The sequence below is a fragment of the Ursus arctos genome, unplaced genomic scaffold (genome assembly GCF_023065955.2).
Source record: "Ursus arctos isolate Adak ecotype North America unplaced genomic scaffold, UrsArc2.0 scaffold_14, whole genome shotgun sequence".
NCBI classification, from domain to species: Eukaryota; Metazoa; Chordata; class Mammalia; order Carnivora; family Ursidae; genus Ursus; species Ursus arctos.
In genome coordinates this window covers 29,726,918-29,746,088 of record NW_026622808.1, presented here as the reverse complement: position 1 = coordinate 29,746,088, position 19,171 = coordinate 29,726,918, and the positions used below count along the sequence as shown (strand labels likewise).

The following is a 19,171-nucleotide window of genomic DNA, read 5'->3' as shown; positions in this document are numbered from 1 at the left end:
CTCTCCCGGTCCAGGGTCCATCCGTGATGGAGAGCCGCCATCATCTGTGAGAAGAGCTTCCTTTGAAGCATTCTGACAGGTAGGTCCTGATTGCCTTCTGAGCAGCTCATGCTGAACGAAGGCACTGACAGCCCCTTCTAGAAGGAACCGTCAGAGGACGGGACATGAACGACAGAAATCACAGGGCTGCAGGGCAGGAGTCTGGCAGGGGGGAGGGCAGGAGCGCTCATCTCACTGGAAATGTATTAGTTTACAACCACTGAAGAGAAAAGGGGGGCATTTTTATACGTGGACTTCAGGGTTTGAGGGCAATGGTTCTCCTATGGACGAGAGCAAACGAGCAAGGTCTTTGAAGCACATGGTGGCCGTTTTCCTGAGCTCTGTGATTGCTTTCTTGTGCTCATTCTCTTTACCCCTCTCCCTACGGCCCTCTTCCCCTTATTCACATGTTTACCTTTGTCTAAGAAACCTGCCCATGGCTGAAAACTCAGATTGTGCTGAGAGCTCTGTTGTTTCAACACTGGTCCCCCGCCCCCACCTTCATGAGCACCCCCCCCACCTCCCCCCACCTTCGCCACTCAGAATTCTGTAGCTGTTTCTTTGGGCAACTATACTCTTTATTGATTTATCAATTTTAGAAATTACTGTGTGTATGTGACAAGAGGATGCTTCCTAGCTCCCTCACGCTCCCTACTTCCTTCCCTCCCATCATTTTTGTCTGTTAAGTAAACCGCATTACGACTTTATAACCCCATAAATGCAGTTCACCACAGGGCCACGAAGGGGATTACGACAACAGCATTTTCTTCCTTCTTCGGTTTTTTATTTTCCTCGTACTTGGGATTTGCCTGGCTGTGAAGCATCTAATTTGATAATCTGACACACTCCCTTAGGAAGGCCGTTTCAAGGGGCACGGCTGACCAGCTGTTTCCAGCTGCGGTGCCCTTGGGAACCCCTCAGTGTCCCTGCCAGCCCCTACTCTCCCAGAGGAAGGGGACCCGAGCAGAGGCACCTTTGTCATACCTGGGAATCTCTGCTGGACAAGCGGTGCTCGGGGCTTCCCGTCGGCCCAGCTGAGACTTCCTCAGAGCTGCACTGTGGTCTGAGACTCTTCTGATCCAACCCTCCTTCCTTCCCCCCTACTCGCTTCTCAGATGTGGGACCTGCACGGTGGTCTAAGGGCTCTTCCCACCAACGCCTGCTCCCTCCCCCCATCCTTTCGGGTGCTGCCCCCGGGAAATCGCTCACATACAGAATTCTGTCTGAGTGTCTGCTTCTCGAAGAACCCACACTGACAGACGCTCGAAGGACGCAGCAAGGCCTTACCTCTGAGTATTCTGTGGGTCGGTGTATCTGAAGTAGTACCAAGCAGAATCGACAAAGGTATCCATCGTGTCTGTCTCTCTCTTGGCGGCTCCCCTGCACCTACGGAATAAAGGAAGTTCATCAACTGGATTCTTCGGTTTTAATGCAGTGCTCCACCGGCTTTTGAGAAAGCGATGGCAATTCAGTATCCGTTTAGAATGTCACAAGAACCATGCCTCATCATGGGTTCAGAGAACGCTCTCCTTTTGTGTTGTTAGTACAGGATATTTTAAGGAAATTTACAAACAAAAATTTAAATCCTCAAAAATTAAAAGCCTTATTCTCCACTGGGCTGAATTTTACCTGGTAGAAAAATCTAACAACCTAAGTGGATAAGCCAGGAGTGTCTCCCTTACATGTTAACTTCTATTTTAGGCATGTCAAGATGCCTTCAGCCAACGCCTGCTTTGTGATACCTAAGAAGCAATTCAATTTACGAAGAGAAGCTGAAAACCAAATGGAGACGTCGTGCTAAAGGATGAACCTGGGTTTTCTCTATCTCTGCAAGGGCTGGGGGTGCAGAAATCGAAACCCATTAGGGTGACCTTGGGAAGAGACGTCACCTTGGGGGCCGTGGTGTGCTGGGGCCAACCCATAGCGGCTTTTGAGAATCAACGGTTGGCACCTCTTCCCAACGCAGTGACAAGTGATGTCAAGTTCGCAGCCTGAAAGTAGCCCTTGGTGGAAGTATGTATACTACAGAAATCGACAAACACCACCAATCGGGCTCCCCTCCAACGTACCCACCGCGGAAGGACACGATACAGAAGGGTGAAGATAGCCCCACTGTTCCAGAAAGCAAACGAAGCGAGATGCCTGATGTGTGAAGAGCTGAAAAGAAAAAGGGATTCTCATGTTCAGGACGGGGATGCCTTGGGGAGGACTAAGGTTCCGGAAGGGCCCAAGTGCTGAACCAGTTCCGAAGCACGTGTCCAGTGTGATGGGCCTGTGGGACGGCACGAACTGGGTGCAAAAAACCCCACAACTTCTAGGAACCCAAGAGAGGGTGCTGTTAGTCAAGCCTAGCCTAGGAGCGGCCCACCCCCCCTGAGGACTCCTCAAGGCCTGGAGCAGCACTGCATGCAAAGAGCCAGCGACTATCAGCTACTGACAGCTGACGCTGATGGGGCCCTTTGGGGCAATGAGAACAAGCTGGAGAAGACGGTTCTGCCTCCAGGTTCTCCCTCTTGAGCCTTGGAAGAGGGACCAACCGCCTTTCTAAATGCTGCCCTTCTGGCAGTCTCGGTCCTTGGGGGTTCTGGGAGATTTTGAGGAGGGACACAAGGAGCCCCAAGAGAAACGGATGAATCTTCTGCTAATTTTGCATGCAAGGGCAAGAGTCTGCTTTTAATTTAAAAATAAAAGAAGGCCTGCATTTATATCTTGCATCTGGGAAGCAGTTCATACTGGCTTTACAAATCGTACTGAAGGAAAGAGCCACCCCCTGCCACCTCCCACTTATTAAATAGAAGTGGCCGAGCAGAGACACAGGAGCCCCAGATCCTTGGGGCCCTGGGACTCACAGGGGCCTCCCTCTGGGAGCAGTGGTGGTCCCTGGGATTGGGGGCAGATGTTGATGGGAGAGAGCCCGAGGGAATCCTGTTTCCTACCACCCAGGGCTGCTACAAGACACTGATCTCCACAGTGCATCTCTAAATTAAAGGCAGATCTTTTTATGGGGAGAGCAATCAGCCAGAACACAGACACTATTTCGGGAAATAATTACAAGATAAAGGTTACTTCTTCCTCACCATCGGGGCAAGGTGCACAAGTCAGGATGAAAATGCAGGGCCCAATGATCAAAGGAGTCACGTCTGCCTGCAAATTGCCATGCTGATTTTCTTTGTAATGGTCACGTGGGACTTGAGGACAACCAACTCGTCTTATTGCTGCCACTAAAGGCTGGTTACGTGGCACAGGCTACTTGGTAAGTGGAAGGGACAGGTGATGGTGACAGGGACAACAGTATGATCATCCTTAGCTCCAACGGTACGAACAGTAAGAGTGGGAGCGAATAGTAAGAGTGGGTGCAGGCGCCGAGCCAAACGCTTCCCCAGCATTCTCTCCTTTAATCCCCAGGAACTCTGGGATTTTGAGGTAGATACTATGTGTGTCCCCATTTTGCAGATGAGTAACTAAAATTCAGAGAGGTTAAGAAATCCACCCAAGGTCTGAGAGCTCAGGAACAAGAAATCCACATCTGTTGGGCTCTGCAACCCTGCCTGGCCATGCTGGTTCCGTGACTGTCAGTCCTGGACACTCATTAGAGTCAGCCAGGGAGCCTTGACCAACACCACGGCCTGGGCTCTGCCCTCCAGGAATCCGCAGCCAGGGTCGGAAGCCTTATCCCCACCAGACGGTCCCTGGGGAGTTGATCTGGTGTGCTGAAGGCCACCAACGTCTCTGGCAGGGAAGCCCTTGTGTCACTCCTTGTTAATAAAGAGGGCATGCTATTTTCTCCTGGAGCCCACGATTCTACCCTGCAAAGGCCAGAGTTCCCTCTGTTCCCGCCCAGAAGCCCCATCTCAAATCTTTAAAACCACCTGGGTGAGAACCTGGGAGGATTACGGTAACACTTCCATTTACTGGACGGTTTGTTAGGCGACACTGTGCAGGATTGCGGGTGTTAATTCTGGTCTTCTGAGCAGCCCTTTGAGGGGGTTATTTTAGTTTCCGATAAGAAAATCGAAGCTCAGAGAAGTTATGTGACTTTCCCAAGGTCACACAGCCAGGGCCACGATTCGAATCCATTATTGTCTGACTCCCCAGCTTGGCCAAGCAACCACTAGGGTTACCTGATTACCAACCTCGTGACTCAGCTCTGTACCAGCAGAGGACCAAATTATTTTAACATCCTCGTTGTGATCGACAAGGCAGAGACAAATGGCTTCTCCACAGAAGGAAGCAGGAAGACGCTGGAGCTGGGCTTCGTTATTTATTTGTTTAATCAGCTGGTATGGTATCCCAAAAATCATTTGAGATACACCAGTGAACTAACAGTAAAATACAATCCTACTTCCAAAACGAGAAGACGTTCCTGTGTCTTAAAGAATGAAACCCCTGCACACACACCTGCCCCCGGAGCTACCATTCTGCAGCGTGTGTAAAAATCTCCACTGTTATCAGTGACTAGTAGGAAAACAAAGGCGGAAAACATTTTTCTCTCATCTCCAAGAAGCTCTCTGGAATATGAAATGGAAGAAAGTGGTCTTTTACAAAGTCACGATGAAAACATGTAGCTTTCCATCGGATGGCAGGTGTTTCTGGTAAAGATGTGAGTGGACAGAATGACCCAGGGTGTTCTTTCCAGTCTGGTGGGAGCGCTGGAAAAAGGGAGCAGAGAGCCTGAAACTCCAGTGGGGTGCTGGGGCCACAGACGACGCCACGGCTGGGGATGCAGTTCCTTACCTAGGACAGGCACAGTTCACCCACTCCGAAGCCGCGGCCAGCGGGGAGCCTCCCCTGCCGGTGAAAGATGTGATGCGGGGCAAGGTCACGGGCAAATCCTGCAGTGGCACGGGCACGGGGCCGCAGGCCGGGCAGTGGACCACGGGGATGGGCGTGCCCCAATACCGCTGTCGCGAGATCAGCCAGTCCTTCAGTTTGTTGCTTGTCACGTCTCCACCTACCCCCTTCCTCCGGGCTTGCTGAGTCAAGGCTAGAAACGCATCCTGCCGGCTCATGCCTGTGAACTGCGAGGGAAAGGAGAGAGATCCTAGGCTTCCTTCCACAAGGACAAGCTGTCACCCGCCACCGCAGCACCTCCCCCTCCCCAAGACTGCTGTTTTTATGTGTAGTCTGTGCAGAGCCGTGTGGTGACTTCATGAACCCCAGGTGCCTTCACCTCTGTGGCCCCCTCCTCCTTAGGATAGCTTGGTTTTTTTTAAATAAAGATTTTTATTTATTTGAGAGAAAGAGAGAACGAGCGGGGGGGGGGGCAGTGGGAGAGAGAGAGAGAAGCAGATTTCCTACTGAGCAGGGAGCCCGAGGCAGGGCCCAATCCCAGGACCCCAGGACCATGGCCTGAGCCGAAGGCAGACCAACGCTTAATGACTGAGCCACCCAGGCGCCCCATCCTTAGGAAGTATTAAAATTATGTTTTATAACTATACTGAAAGAAGAACATTATTTTGACCCTAAAAATTCACTTTTTTCCCCTCTGATTTCAGAAGAAATTAACATCTCTTCGGGGACCCCCTAAAAGTACCATGAGCCCGAGGAACTGTGTCCGCCGTGTCTCACGGGCAAACCAGTCCTGGTTCTGCAGCTCTCCTTATCACCTGAGCCCCGAGACAGCACAGGGTCTGCCAGCACTGAGCTGCCAGCAAAGAGCTGCATGGTTTGTACTTCTAATGACGAGTCCCCTGTTGGGGGAAAAAAAATAATCCAGAAAAGAAAATTCAATATCCTAATGTAGAAGTAATTCAGGCAAGCAGGGCAATGAACTGGGGCCACAGCTGGAGGGACCCGAACCACTCCTTTTACATTTAAATGCTCCCATTTTATAGAGAGCAGAGCACAACGCTGGAAGTAGGAAAAAGCAATTCTCTCTTCGCCCAACGCTTTTCAGAGAACCAAGCTAATGATGAGAATGGAGCCAGCATGGAACGCCAGTGGGGGATTGTGGGTACCCTGGAACTGGTTCACTGCGGACGGACTGCATCCCTACTACGTGCCAGGCTTCGGCGAGGCGTTGGGGGCACAAAGATAAAGATGCTCTGCCCCTTGCCCCCTGTCCACAAGGAGCTGACGGTCACAAGACATAAAGACCTAAGTACAGTGATGTTTACCCAAAGCAGCCCCCTCCCTGGGGTCTGCAGTGTCTTCTGACGTACACACAGAGCTTGCTACCAAGGAAGCACGCACCCCCTGGGAGGCATCTTCGATGCTCCGCACTCCCGCCTTCGCGTAATTACGGGGCACGTGGTCGCAAGCTCTCTAGAAAGACTGCCTTCTCCCTGGATCACTGTGTCCACATTCCAGAAGCTCACAGATGACAGGAGCCCCTTACCACCTGTTCTCCTTCCATCCACTGGAAGAAGTCCTTACCCTGGACATTCAGTCGAGAGCCAGGGGAGGATTGAACAGACCACCTGAAGCCCTCTGAGGAAGCCCGGGAGCACAATTAACGTCAGTCCTATACGAAGGAGAGGGCAGCTCTCTGGGCACTTCAGAAGCCGACTTCTGGCCACGAGTGTCCCCTTTCTTGCACTGCAGAGAGAGATCGAGGGCTCCCTAACAGGCGCCTTGGCAGCTCCCCCTCCAGCGAGGCTCCAACACAGTCTAAAGGAGGGTTTAGGGTTCAACAACTCAGAGCATCTTACTACCCTTTACGTCGTGAGGGCACAAACGTGAGGTCAGGAAACGCTGTCACTCAGGGAAGGAAAAAAACCTGGCCATCCTCTTTTATTTTTTATATCGATCTATATACATATCTGTAACATATCCTCTAGCCACGTGATCCCAAACCTGAAAATCCTGGATCCTCAGGTCTAATTGAATCAGGATCACCCAGGCTGGGGCCGGTGAGGCCTATGTTCCTGGTCCAGGGACCAGACTTTGAGTAGCAAGGTTGTGGGCCAGCGATTCTCAACATGTGGCTCCTCGATCAGCAGCAGCACCTGAACACTTGTCAGAAATGCATGTTCCTGGGTTCTACCTGGGGCTGCCGAATGAGAATCCCCAGTGGGGGGCGAGGCACTGTGTGTGTGTGTGTGTGTGAACAAGGCACCGGTCGATTCTGGGGTGTGCTTAGGTTTGAGAAGCACCGTCTCTGCTGTTTCCCATTCACCCCTCACCCTACCCCTTCCATCATACTTCCTGGCCTGGGTCAAGAGCAACGCTGAGGTCAAGTCCTGCCTCTCCTGCCATCCACCACCTGGCAAGAGAGAACCTGGCCCAAATAAACATGATTCAAGTTTAGTGTTCATTTCTATACATGAGTTCAAACTGAGGTGGAAACAAGTCCGTCATCTGGGGAGAACAGAAATCTCTAGGAAGAACAGCCAATTCCAGTCACCCTCCCAAGGAACTCGTTTTCCTGGAAGAGGGAATTTTTTTTTTTTTCAGGCAGAAGATTCCCAAAATAAAGTGACTGTGATAACCATACTATTCTAGGAATGGGCTTGACTTAGAGTTGATCAATTTCTAGATCTTGAAAAGGAATATTGTTCTGTTTTCATAGATTACAAAACAAGGCTGCAAGATCGTGAGGCTTGGGGATGAGCGAAATGGCAGGTTGTAATCTGGACCTGAAGGAAAATGTCTCATCAAAGCCGGGTCAAGGTCATGATCTGAGAAGCTGTTAGGCCCGTGGCACGGGGAACCAACCTCGGCAGAGCTGCTCATCCTCTCTGTGCCATCCGGCAACGTTTCAATGACTTCGGAGTAGGGGAGGCCCAGGGTTTGGGCTAAGGTGGTGTCCTCTGGGCTGGTGCTCGGAATGCCTATTCAGAGGGGAAGAAACACAGAACACCTTCTTTGCAAATACCCAAGTCACAAAATAACTGACAGCCCTGACACTCGGCTTTAGCTTCCTAAGGGACACGCTCTTTTAGCTACAGAAGTTGTAAAAATGCAGCGCATTCCTTGGGAAAATGGAGAACAGTCTTGGAGAGACCCCCCGCCCCCGCCCCTCATACAACCGGTTTACTTTACCACGTCGGCATGATTTCCTTTAAGTCTTTATCCTGTGCTTCATTTCTTTTTTTAAAAAAGAATCATGATTCTAAAATATACGATTTGGGGTGCTTTTTGTCACTGAAACCGTGAATCGCCAGCATCTGGACAAGCCTCTTGTCTGAATTCCCTCAGAGACCAAGGACAGCGGCGTTCTCTTGAGAAGCAGGGCTGACTGCTCCAGCATTTCCTGGCACCCTAGAAAAATCCACGCGGTCCCGAAGTGGAAAGCTGGCAACTATGGTTCTTCACGCTATGGTTTGTTCCCAAAGGCAATGGTACATGCATTCCGAATAGAAATTTATTCTTCAGCCCACACGTGCCCTTGAGACGGGTGTTGAGCGTTAAGTAAATCGCTCATCCAGAAGGCCAAGGTCGACTGTCTTGGCTTCAATTATTCGTCAAAACAAGCTTGTTGGCGGCTGGGTCTGCAGGGCAGACTTTCTCAATCTCGGCACGACTGGCACCCTGGACTTCATTGTGAGGCTGGCCTGAGCATTGCCAAGATGCTGGGCTGCGCCCCTGGTCTCTGCCAGTAGCGCTCCCCGGAAGTGACGGAAAAATGGCTGAAAAATTGCCAAATGCCCCCTGGTGGCAAAATTGCCCCTGGTGGAGGACCCCTGCTGCAGGGTCAGCTGTCAAGACTGCTGACGTCCCTGCAGACACAACACGTCACGTGACCACCGAGCAGGAAGACTAAGGACAACTCACAAAGTGCTTAAGTCAGATTTCCGCGAACAACCTCTTTGGAACACTGCCCTAGGAGGGTGATTTCATGTTTGGGAGACATGTTCTAAAGCTCCTTGGCAAGATGGAAAGCTCCATGGTATAATGGAAAGTTCTGTGGCGTTCCAGCTGAGATTACTGACCAAAAAAAAAAAAAAAAAAGTATCTAACAAGGCAAATAAATGTTCGGAGTGGACTTGAAGGATATGGAAGGGTGAGGACAAATGGCAAGCAGTATTACTGGAAAGTGCCCATGGTCAAGAAGGGAAGAGTCATTCACTGCGTCCCCACAGCGTATGGTTTGGAGTAACCAGGAGAAATGTTTGAACGGAGACACTGTGGTCAGAAAATTTATTTGGCCACATAAAGAACACTGTGGACCACAGTGTGGGTTACGTGGGGCTCAGCAGGATGTGAACTCTCTGTAACGTGCGGGTGGGATGGCAAAAACTCTGCTTTATCTCTTTTTTATTTCTTTTGCTTGTTCTTGGAAGTCAAGAGGCAGTAAACTTAGAAAATGTTAATAATGTAACTGTGGGAAGTCAAGACCACAGGGAAAATGATTTCCATGCACATCCCAAAAAAATCAGATTTTTTTCCTTTCAGAATTTTCAATATTATGCCAGTAATTTGACTCGAAATACACCCCCCCCAAAAGCAAAAAGCCACATCAATAACAGCTTCCTGTATTGCTCTCTTGGCTGGCTGTACTAATGAGTCTAACTAGTATAAAATACAGAAAAATAACAGAAGGAATTATTTCGGGGCACCTGGGTGGTTGGTGAAGCGTCTGCCTTCGGCTCAGGTCATGATCCCAGGGTCCTGGGATCGAGTCCCGTATCAGGCTCCCTGCTCAGTGGGGAGCCTGCTTCTCCCTCTGTCTGTTGCTTCCCCTGCTTATGTTTTTTTCTCTCTCTCTCTCTGTCTAATAAATAAATAAAATCTTTTTTTTTAAAAAAAAGTAGGAATTATTTCCCTGAAGCAACACCCTTTCTAGGTTTAAATGGTCAGAAGGGAATGACCTGAATGGCTTAATATTCATCTTCTGTTTGGATGTTTCTTCAAATCACTTTGTCAAAAACTCATCTGGGTATCGGGAGGGAAAACACGATTTTGGTAAGAAATGCTGTTTCTTCTGGGTGCCAGGAAATCAAGAGTGCGGAAGGAACTTTCTCTGCAGGCTTTCGGCATTTTGAGACTGGTTGGGATCTGCAGTGGGAAGCTGGGGAAGAGGGGTGCTCGGGTCTATCCGAAGGGCGGATCTTGGATGGGCTGTCGTTAGTTCTCGTCCTCGGTTCGCCCCTGGTCTCTGCCAGGTGACAACACCTCAGAACTCCCAGGATGAGCAAGGCTGCAGAGGACATCCAATGCGCAACTCTAAATGTGCCTTCCACTTGACTTCTGTGTCACGGTCCTTTCCCTAGAGGCCTCGAGTTCAGCCCGGGGCGCCTGGCGGCTCAGCCGTTAAGCGTCTGCCTTCGGCTCAGGTCATGATCCCAGGGTCCTAGGATGGAGCCCTGCATCGGGCTCCCTGCTCAGCGGGGAGTCTGCTTCTCCCTCTCACACTCCCCTTGCTTATGTTCCCTCTCTCACTGTCTCTCTCTCTGTCAAATAAATAAATAAAATCTTTAAAAAACAAAAAAACCCAAAAAACCCCAGCCCAGTCCATCACTTGTGCTCAGAATCCCCATCTCTGCAGTTCTGTTGGTCCTACGAGCTCGGAAATCAGATTTCATCCAAGTTGTACTGTTCCCCGTATCATACATACGAGTCTCACCAACTAGCTCTACTGGCCCGATTCGTGGGCCACTTTTTATTATTCTCAAGAGCAACTAGCAAGCTGTGGTATACTGGGTATGTTTTCAAAATGTACCTCTTAAACAGGGAATGGCTCAACGAAGGGGCCTATCATGTTCCCAAAGAGGCAGAACAGACTGTGGACTCAGCAGTGAGCCCTTGTGGTTGACAGCAACAGGCTGGTATTTTGATCTGAAGCCTGCTGAGTATATTATCCTGATTATGTTTTAACAGCTACTTACCTATTTTGGAATCCAGAGAGCCCTCCAAGTCAGCTTTGGCCAAGATAACGACAGGGACCTCCTGCTGGGTAAGCATGTTCACAGCCGTCACGGGCGTGAGGCAATCTGAAAATGAGAGCGAGTGACAGCTGGGGTACTAACACCATCTGAGTCTCAGAGGAGACAAGTGAGAAAAATAAGCACGAGAACTTCTGTGTTTTGTGCTAATTGTTAAAGAATCTGTTCTTTGAAGGCATTAATGGATAATTCACACCAGTAGAAAATCAAAAGATTAAGCAAATACGCAAAAATGGTCATCTATGCTCAGAACCAAAGAAGTGAAATGGCATTTTTACTTTACAGATGGTAAAGATGGTCCCGCCACCCCCTTTTCCTTTTGAAAAATACCTCAAATGTACAGAAGAATAAGCAACACAAAAATCTATGATGACTAAGGAGATGTCTGGGATTCCAAATCCCAACACCTGAAGATGGAAATGGATAGGAGAGTAGAGAATAACTAAGCAGAGAGCAGGAGAGTTCTGGACACACAAAGATGGGACAGTTCTTCCCACCTACCCTTTTTTAGGAGATAGTGGAGGATGTGTTCCAGCAAAACAAAGGGGTAAATAAAGAAAGAGACAGAAATGGGATCTAGAAAACAGAGAACCTAACAAAAGAAAGAGGGTCAGGACAGTCTCAGAACAAAGATGGAGGGAAGCCATAGGACAGCAGATGGGCAGCAGAGGCCTGGAGAGTGACCAGGCCAGGCCTGTGTAGGACAGAGGGCCCAGGAAGCATCGTCAGGGGAAAAAGGAGGATAAATACATTATCCAACAGGTTGGAATATGTAGAAAACTGTATTGAGAGGAGTTTTAAAGAGCCTCTGGGAAGGTGTGGGAAGACTTGGTAATTCAAAGAACATAGAGCAACTTGAAAAAAAAAAAAAAGGACATCATTAACTTCAGGCAAAACAGAAAGTATATTACCAAAAGGAAAATGTAATCATAGTACACTTGGCTCAGTTGTGAACAATATTTATGTGGTCATAATAAAATACTTAATTGACTATCTACAGGAATGGAAGCATGAGGACCCAAACACAGTTCCAAAGGAAGAAGGGATGAAAGGGGTAAACAATTAGTGAGTTCACTTAAGCTTACTGCAACATAAGCAACTGACAATAGTTATAATTTGTGAACTCTTACTATTTATATTTGCCATATTTTATGACTTCATATAATTATCCAAAATACGTTTTACAAACCCCAAAGTTAAAATATGCCCAGGAAGTAAGATGTATTCTTTTCAAAGAGGAAAAGATAGGCTCTGTAGGCATCTAAGCCAGCTCTTCTCTTCTTTCACCTGGCAGGGGTCAGGAAGTACAAGACAGGTTACAGTGTGGACAGCATGACATGTAACCCAAATAGGTCTCCGGGGCAGAGGTTCAGGAGTACCCATGGTACCAAGACTGGGAAGCACCTGCTGCCCTGAGCTGCCTAACGGCTGACACTATCCAAATGGAGACCCATACTTCTGATTCCGTACTGCCCCTTCTCAAAGATGACGTGTACGTGTGCAAAGTCTGCAATTATGATAAAATGTGAGGAGGAGGATGGAAGATGAGGGGAGGTGGTGCACGAGTAAAAGTTGCAGGGTAATGTCGAGAACTGAGAGGGAACAGGGTAGGCATATTATCCAGACACATGGAGGTCTGGACCATAGAAACAACTGTGGAACAGACAGACAGTCTACCCCAGACCTGCCTCGCCTTCTGATTCAGCAACAGAACGCTTAGCTGGACACGCGTCTGCATAGCTCACAACAGTACCACTTAGCCTCCCTTGCACTAGGTATGGCCTTGGGGTACGTGCAGAAGCAACTTCTAGGGCATGCCCTCAGAGGGAAGGAGCATGACCTTTTTTCCCTGCTTCTGACTTACTGCAACACAGACAAAGTGTAGAACATCTCAGAACACACAGGTAAGGGCACAGTGGGGAGGCAGAAAGAGCCTTGGCCATGAATGACTCACAGAGCAGACTTGTCATACTTGCTTTGAGATTCATGTGGGCAAGAAATAAACTGTCTTTTTAAGTCACTGTGTTTTCAGGACTCTGTTGCAGCCACCAAACTTATACCCTAAGTAACACATACCTAAAATGATTCAAAGTGGCTGGGTAAGGAAGCTCCTGCTATTTCTAATACTCTTTGACCTTTCATGTGATATACACATATCACTTGGATCTTACAAAACACAAGTTAATTTTTAAAAAGAGAAACGGAAATTAAAGTAATCTTGAAGTACTATCATTTTACACCTGAAAAGTTAGCAAAAACTTTTAGAGGGGTACCACCAATGTTTGCGAAGTTGCACTGAAATTTGTGTATCACTGGATACGGCACTCTAAACTGATTATAGCCCTTTCAGAAGCCGATAAAAGCAACCTGTAACAAGAACTAGAAAAATGTTCATAACCTGTGACCAAGTAAATCCCATTCTGGGGAATGTCTCCTAAGGAAGTAATTCTAACGAGGAAAAGAGCTACGTGGAAATAAATGTTGATAGCAGTTTGTCCATAACAGCCCCGAACATGAAAAGGCCAAACATTCAATATGATAGGGAAGACTGAGGATATTTGGTACCTTGAGTTTATGGAATATTATGTACGGATTAAAAAAAAAATTATGAATCCTGCCTAAAAACAAAGAAAAAAAATCCACTTTCTGAAATCATATTACATGAAGACCAAAACATAAAGACAGAAGCTGTCTGATCTTTAAGATTCATTTCTGTGGGAACATGAATTAAAAAGTAAGATGACCACATGCTGGGGCACCTGGGGGGCTCAGTCGGTTGAGCATCCAACTCTTGGTTTCATCTCAAGTCATGGTCTTGGGGTCATGGGTTCGAGCCCTACACTGGGCTCTATGCTCAGCAAGGAGTCTGCTTAAGATTCTTTCCCTCTCCCTCTCCCTCCTCCCCGCCCCTCCCCCTGCTCACATGTGCTCTCTCTAAAAAAAATAATTTTTTAAAAAGGTAATATGACCACATGCAAAAGAATGAAGGTGGACCCCTACCTTTGCTGTATATAAAAATTAATTAAAAAATGGACTAAGGACCTAGATGTAAGATAGAAAATGAAAAGACAACCCACAGAGCTGGAGAACATTTCTGTAAATCATGTACCTGATAAGGGACTTGTGTCTAGAAAATGTAAAGAACTATTAAAAATCAACAACAGAAAGACAACTCAATTCAAAAATGGGCAGAGGGTCTGAACAGACATATCTCCAAAGAAGATACACGCATGGCCCATAAGCACGTGCAAAAATGCTCAGCATTACCAGCCACTGGGTAAATGCAAATCAAACCCACAATGAGACACCACGCCCCCCCCCCCCCATGATCATCATCAGAAAGACAGACAATAACAAGGGCTGGCGAAGACAGAGAGAAATCGGAGCCCTTGTACACTGCTGATGTGAATGTGAAACGGTGCAGCTGCTGCGGGAAACTCCGATACTTCCTCGACCAGTTCAACACAGAGCTACCCTATGACCCAGCAAGTCCACTCCTAGATACATACGCTGGGAAAGGACAGCATATGTCCACACCGACATCTGCACGTATGTTCACAGCAGCACCACTCACAGTAGCTGGAAAGTAGCTGGAATGTCCACAAACTGATGAATGGATGAATAAAACGCGGACTATTATTCTGGAATAAAAGGGAATAAAGTGCTGAAAGAGGCTACACATGGATGAGCCTTGAAAACATTATACAAAGTGGAAGAAGCCAGTGACAAAAGGAAAAAGACTGCATGATTCCATTTAGATGAATGTCCAGAATCGGCAAATCTACAGACAGAGCAGACTAGTGGCTGTCTAGCACTGGGGAAACAGTGGGGACAGGGTATGGGATCTCTTTGGGGGTGACAAAAATGTTCTAAAACTGTGCATAATTCTGCAGATAGACTAACAACCCCTGAATTACCCCCTTAAAATTAGGGGTGAATTTCCTGGTATATGAATTATATTTATATTATAAAGTCATTCTAAGAAAAATCTGAAAAAAAAAATGTAGAGTACTACATGAAACAAGTGGGTTGGATTTAGGCTTTGGGTTTTTTGTGGGGTTTTTTTTTTTCCACCTCCAAGTTCTAGTAGGACAGTTTTCCATTAGAAAAAAAATCCATCTACGAATTTAAATATCAGCAGATCAGTAATGAATACACAGCAGCATGTTGCATGCCTGCTCACGTGGCCAAAATCCGTGTCTCAGAAAGGACAAGACTAAGATTGGAAGTTCTTGACCACACCGAGAGCTCTCTGTATTTCTGCTCAGTCAGGTCCTGGCAGCGGGAGGCAGGACGCAAGGAGGCCGTGGAGAAATCTGACGTGACCGAGGCATTTCCTACTGTTACGCCAATATGTTAGCACAGAGGAAACACTCTGGGCCCCACGGTGCCCTCCGCCCTCAGGGCCCCATAGCAGAGCAGGCAGGTCTCTCGTGCCCTCTGGAAAAACCAAACAGATAGCTTTCATTGAGTCATCAGCAAAGCCGCTTTCGGGGCAGGAGTACTCTGTGCCAACAGGGTTGTGTGGTCAAGGAAGTGTGGAAAGTACCACGTGACCTGCTCTCGGAGACAGTCGCCATGAGCAACAGCGAGGCAAAGGTTCTGAGAAGTCCAGGAGCAAAGAAACCTGTTCGTCTTCGTTTCTCCTGGGTTATGTGAGCGCAAAAGCTCTTCCCTGCACAGAACATCTGTTAGCATGTGCTCGAAGGATGGTAGAGGGAACGGTGTGATTAAAGAACAGACTGTAACCTACAGGATCCCATCCCCACACACATACGAAGCAGAAAGGGGGGCAGGACAAGAGCAAGTGATTATTTAATGTTCTGGGGCTCCTGGGGAGATGGGGCTCTTGCTCTCTGATGTGGCAATAACGATGGGGTTCTGAGGTGCCCTTTCGGGAGACCTCACTTACACTTTTGGCAAAAAATGCCTTGTGGAGACCACAGGTGACTCAGAGTTGAAATGTGTGGTTCCAAAGCCTCAGGGTTTGAATATTATTTTAATATCAGAAATGTAAGAAAAGACGCCAAGAAAAAGAACAGCTTCTAGAACTCTGATGATATTTCCCTATTGATGCTTTTTATGGTTTCTAGCTCCCATCAAGTCGGAGCTTACATAACACGACTTAAGTCAGAGGCGGTCAGCTGAGAGAAGGAGGCAATGTGAAGGATAGAAATAAGCTCAGTTTGAAGAACTCTATGGGGAAGCACCTGACTTTTTGCTCCCTTAAAGGAATCTATGCCAAATTACATGATGCTGAGCACAACACAGCACTTGTCGTCAACAACATCAGCAACCTAGTTGGCCCAGCCAGAAATCAGGGTGGTGTCCCCGGAGCCTCTGCCCTTGCTGCCTTCCAGAAACTTCTGAGAGCTGCTCCAGCCCCTCCATTCTGACAACCGCTGTTCTCCTGTCTTCGCCGTCTCTTAACTCATGGTTTGCTGGTCCTCCTGCCTGCCCTCTGCCAAGCATGACCCCCCTCCCATCCGCCTGTGTCATCCTCTTCCTCCTCTGGGCCCCTCAAGGCTCCTTCTGTACCCACAGGGCCCCCACAATTGCCCTGCCCACTCGGCTAGGAAAGCCAAACTCACAAAGGTGAAGTGACCTTCCTTAAGTCACAGGAAGGCCCTGGGACCAGAACCTTGGCCATCTTGTGTCCACACAGGAGCTGACAAGCAGAAATCAACTTCGAGGCTGCAGGAACCCATGTTTGAGAATTTAAACCTGCAAGTGATACGGTCCATCCCAACCTTGCGCTGCCCTGATGTTCAGTGGTCACTAGTCACCCACAAAATCTGACCCTGGAGGAAAAAAATCAAGCCGCCTGATTGGAGCCAGTCGGCAATGGTAAATGACAACCTCGATACCACGCTCGGGTTTAAAATGTAACCTCCAAGGCCAAAGAAGGCATACATCCATATTCATATGGTGATTTTAATTCAGTTTTAAGAAAAACTGCATTACCAAGGCACCCTATTGGCCTTACGTAACTCATGCCACATGTCAAAATCCAGAGACTTCACGTGCAAATTAATCTTGAGACTTTGAATAAGTTGACATCTGCAAAAAGACTATTTCTACTCTGAAAATTAGAATTGGAAAATATAGAGCCAAGTGTAATGTTCCATTTGGAATTATTTCAGAGATTATTAAAAAGAGGCGAGAACGAAACTGGCGAGCCCTTCAGCGCCAAAATGAAACGACGGGACAAGTCAGAGGTGCCGATGCCCCAGACGATCATGAAAACATCGCTCTTCGCATCTGCTAAAATCATGTCATTTCTTACATATCAAAATGTTTGGCATTTAAAAAGTGCCTTTCACGTCAGGAACCCCATCTCTCACCATGTACGATCCCAGGAAGCCCCTGTTAATATCCCCTCTTTTTAATTTGTGTCCCCAGATTAACTGTAAGAAAACAAAATCTAAGGGCTTGGATGTTTACATTTTTTAGTTTTTCGATTTTAGATACTCTTCAACCATCACAGCCCACGAGGAATTTCAAAATGCTCATGAGAGTAAAAACTATGAGTTTTCTCTTTCAACCAAACGGTTGAAAAGAATCCAGGTTTTCTTTTGAGCGGGTGGGAAAATAAAACAGACAGCTACACTGGACACCACGCCGAAATGTTAACACCAGTCTTTCTTCTGTTTCAATACATAACAACAGGAAAGGACAGCAAGTGCTAACTGTGGACCAGAGTGAGTCACACACGCGTCTGGCTCTCCTCCGTCACGGCTTCCACCGGAAGGCAGGACCGGGTCGGGTCCTCTGCGCATCCCCGAGCGCTCAGCACACAGGAGGCTCTTCCTAAGTGCTCACTGATCTGAACCTGGCTTCGGTGCTGGAAGTCAGCAATTAAAAGTCTTCAGCAGAGGTAAGTTGGGATGACATTGTCTATCTTTCCAGCCTGATATCAGGAAACCTTTCATTCTGGTTATTTTAAGAATAGCAATTAAAAAAAAAAAAAAAAAACCACCTTTACATCACCACGCACACCATTTTTGTTAGTCAAATAATTCAAACAGACCCCGCTAATTCAGACTGTGTTCTCTGGGTTGAAATTTATAGTCTGTGAAAAGAGAATAAGGATGAGATTTTTACAGAAATAGTTACATTTCTCCAGAGACCTTCTTCTTCTTCTTTTTTTTTGGTTGAAGATTGATTTATTTATTTGAGAGAGAGAGAGAGAGCGTGCGCGCAAGTGCACGAGCAGGAGGGGCAGAGGGAGAGGGAAAGTCTCAAGCAGACTGTGCTGAGTGCGGAGCCCAACATGGGGGTCAATCTCACGACCCTGAGCGGAACCCAAGAGGCAGACATTTGACCGACTGTGCCACCCAGACACCCCATCCAGAGACCTACTTCTGATTGATGGGGGACTTCCTTTTGCCTGCCCAGGGTCCATACTGCCTTCCTCTGGTAAGAGCCTCTGAGTGTTTCGGGGAGCGGCCCCTCCTCACTGGTTCTAGTCTTGGTGGTCTAACAAGGAAGGAGTCCCACCTTCCCTTGCCCAAGAAAAAGGCCACGGGCCTCAGTTATACCATCCAGACACCTCTCCCTACAACAGGAATCTTAGACCAAGTGCCCCCAGCACTGAGGACAAGGTGACAGCAGATTCTCTCCGTCAGTGGCACTCAAGAGACTGTCTGTTAGTTCCTGCTGCCAAAACCCCACGGCTGCCTGATCCAAGTCCTCTTCCAGACTGTTTCCTGCTAGTCAGCAAGCTTTCCACAGCCTCCAGGAGGTTCCCTTTGTCCTCTGGGTTGGCCAGGGATGCATTCTGTTGCTTGCAACCACAGAACGCTGACTAACGCACAGGCACTCCCCAAATCCTCGCTGACCAGTAACCCCTGCTGTGCCCATTCCAGGTCGGCTTGATCCACCGATCGAGGGCCTGTGCCGAGCAGCGCCCTGTTCAGCCGCTCAGATGACTGGGGATTCTTTAAAATAATAGGATGAAGCTGTCGAAAATGCTTCCTCTGAGACTCACTGGCCTCCTCCTGGTCGCCATCATCAGGATAGTCTTATCTGACGATGGAATTCTAAATTAAGCAGAAGATGCTATTCCTGTCAGCAAGAGCTTTAAGTCTAGATTGCATTTAAAGAGAAAGAGCTGAGCTTTAGGGTCAGAAACTCAAGAAGCCGACAAACTAGTCACTCAACGCGAAACCGGGGTCGCAACATTTTCAAAGAGCTCGTTTATCCTGTTTGAAAATTAAAAAACTAACAAGTCAGGCTCAGGCGAAGAACAAATCACACAGGATGACATATGGGAAAGGACCGTGACCCCGGGAAGCGCTCGCTGT

At 47.9% G+C, this 19,171-nt stretch overlaps 1 protein-coding gene across 2 annotated transcripts in view; it reads right to left on the bottom strand.

The window, feature by feature from the left end:
* Positions 1-19,171, bottom strand: part of LARS2 (leucyl-tRNA synthetase 2, mitochondrial) — a 143,926-nt gene that overhangs the window by 39,680 nt on the left and 85,075 nt on the right. For both annotated transcript variants that reach the window (XM_026500640.4, XM_044384796.3), the window contains 4 exons: positions 10,809-10,913; positions 7,696-7,811; positions 4,774-5,057; positions 1,327-1,425 (listed from right to left, as the gene is read on the bottom strand). In XM_026500640.4, coding sequence (XP_026356425.2) covers positions 1,327-1,425; positions 4,774-5,057; positions 7,696-7,811; positions 10,809-10,913 — 604 coding nt within the window. The remainder of the gene's footprint in view (positions 1-1,326; positions 1,426-4,773; positions 5,058-7,695; positions 7,812-10,808; positions 10,914-19,171) is intronic.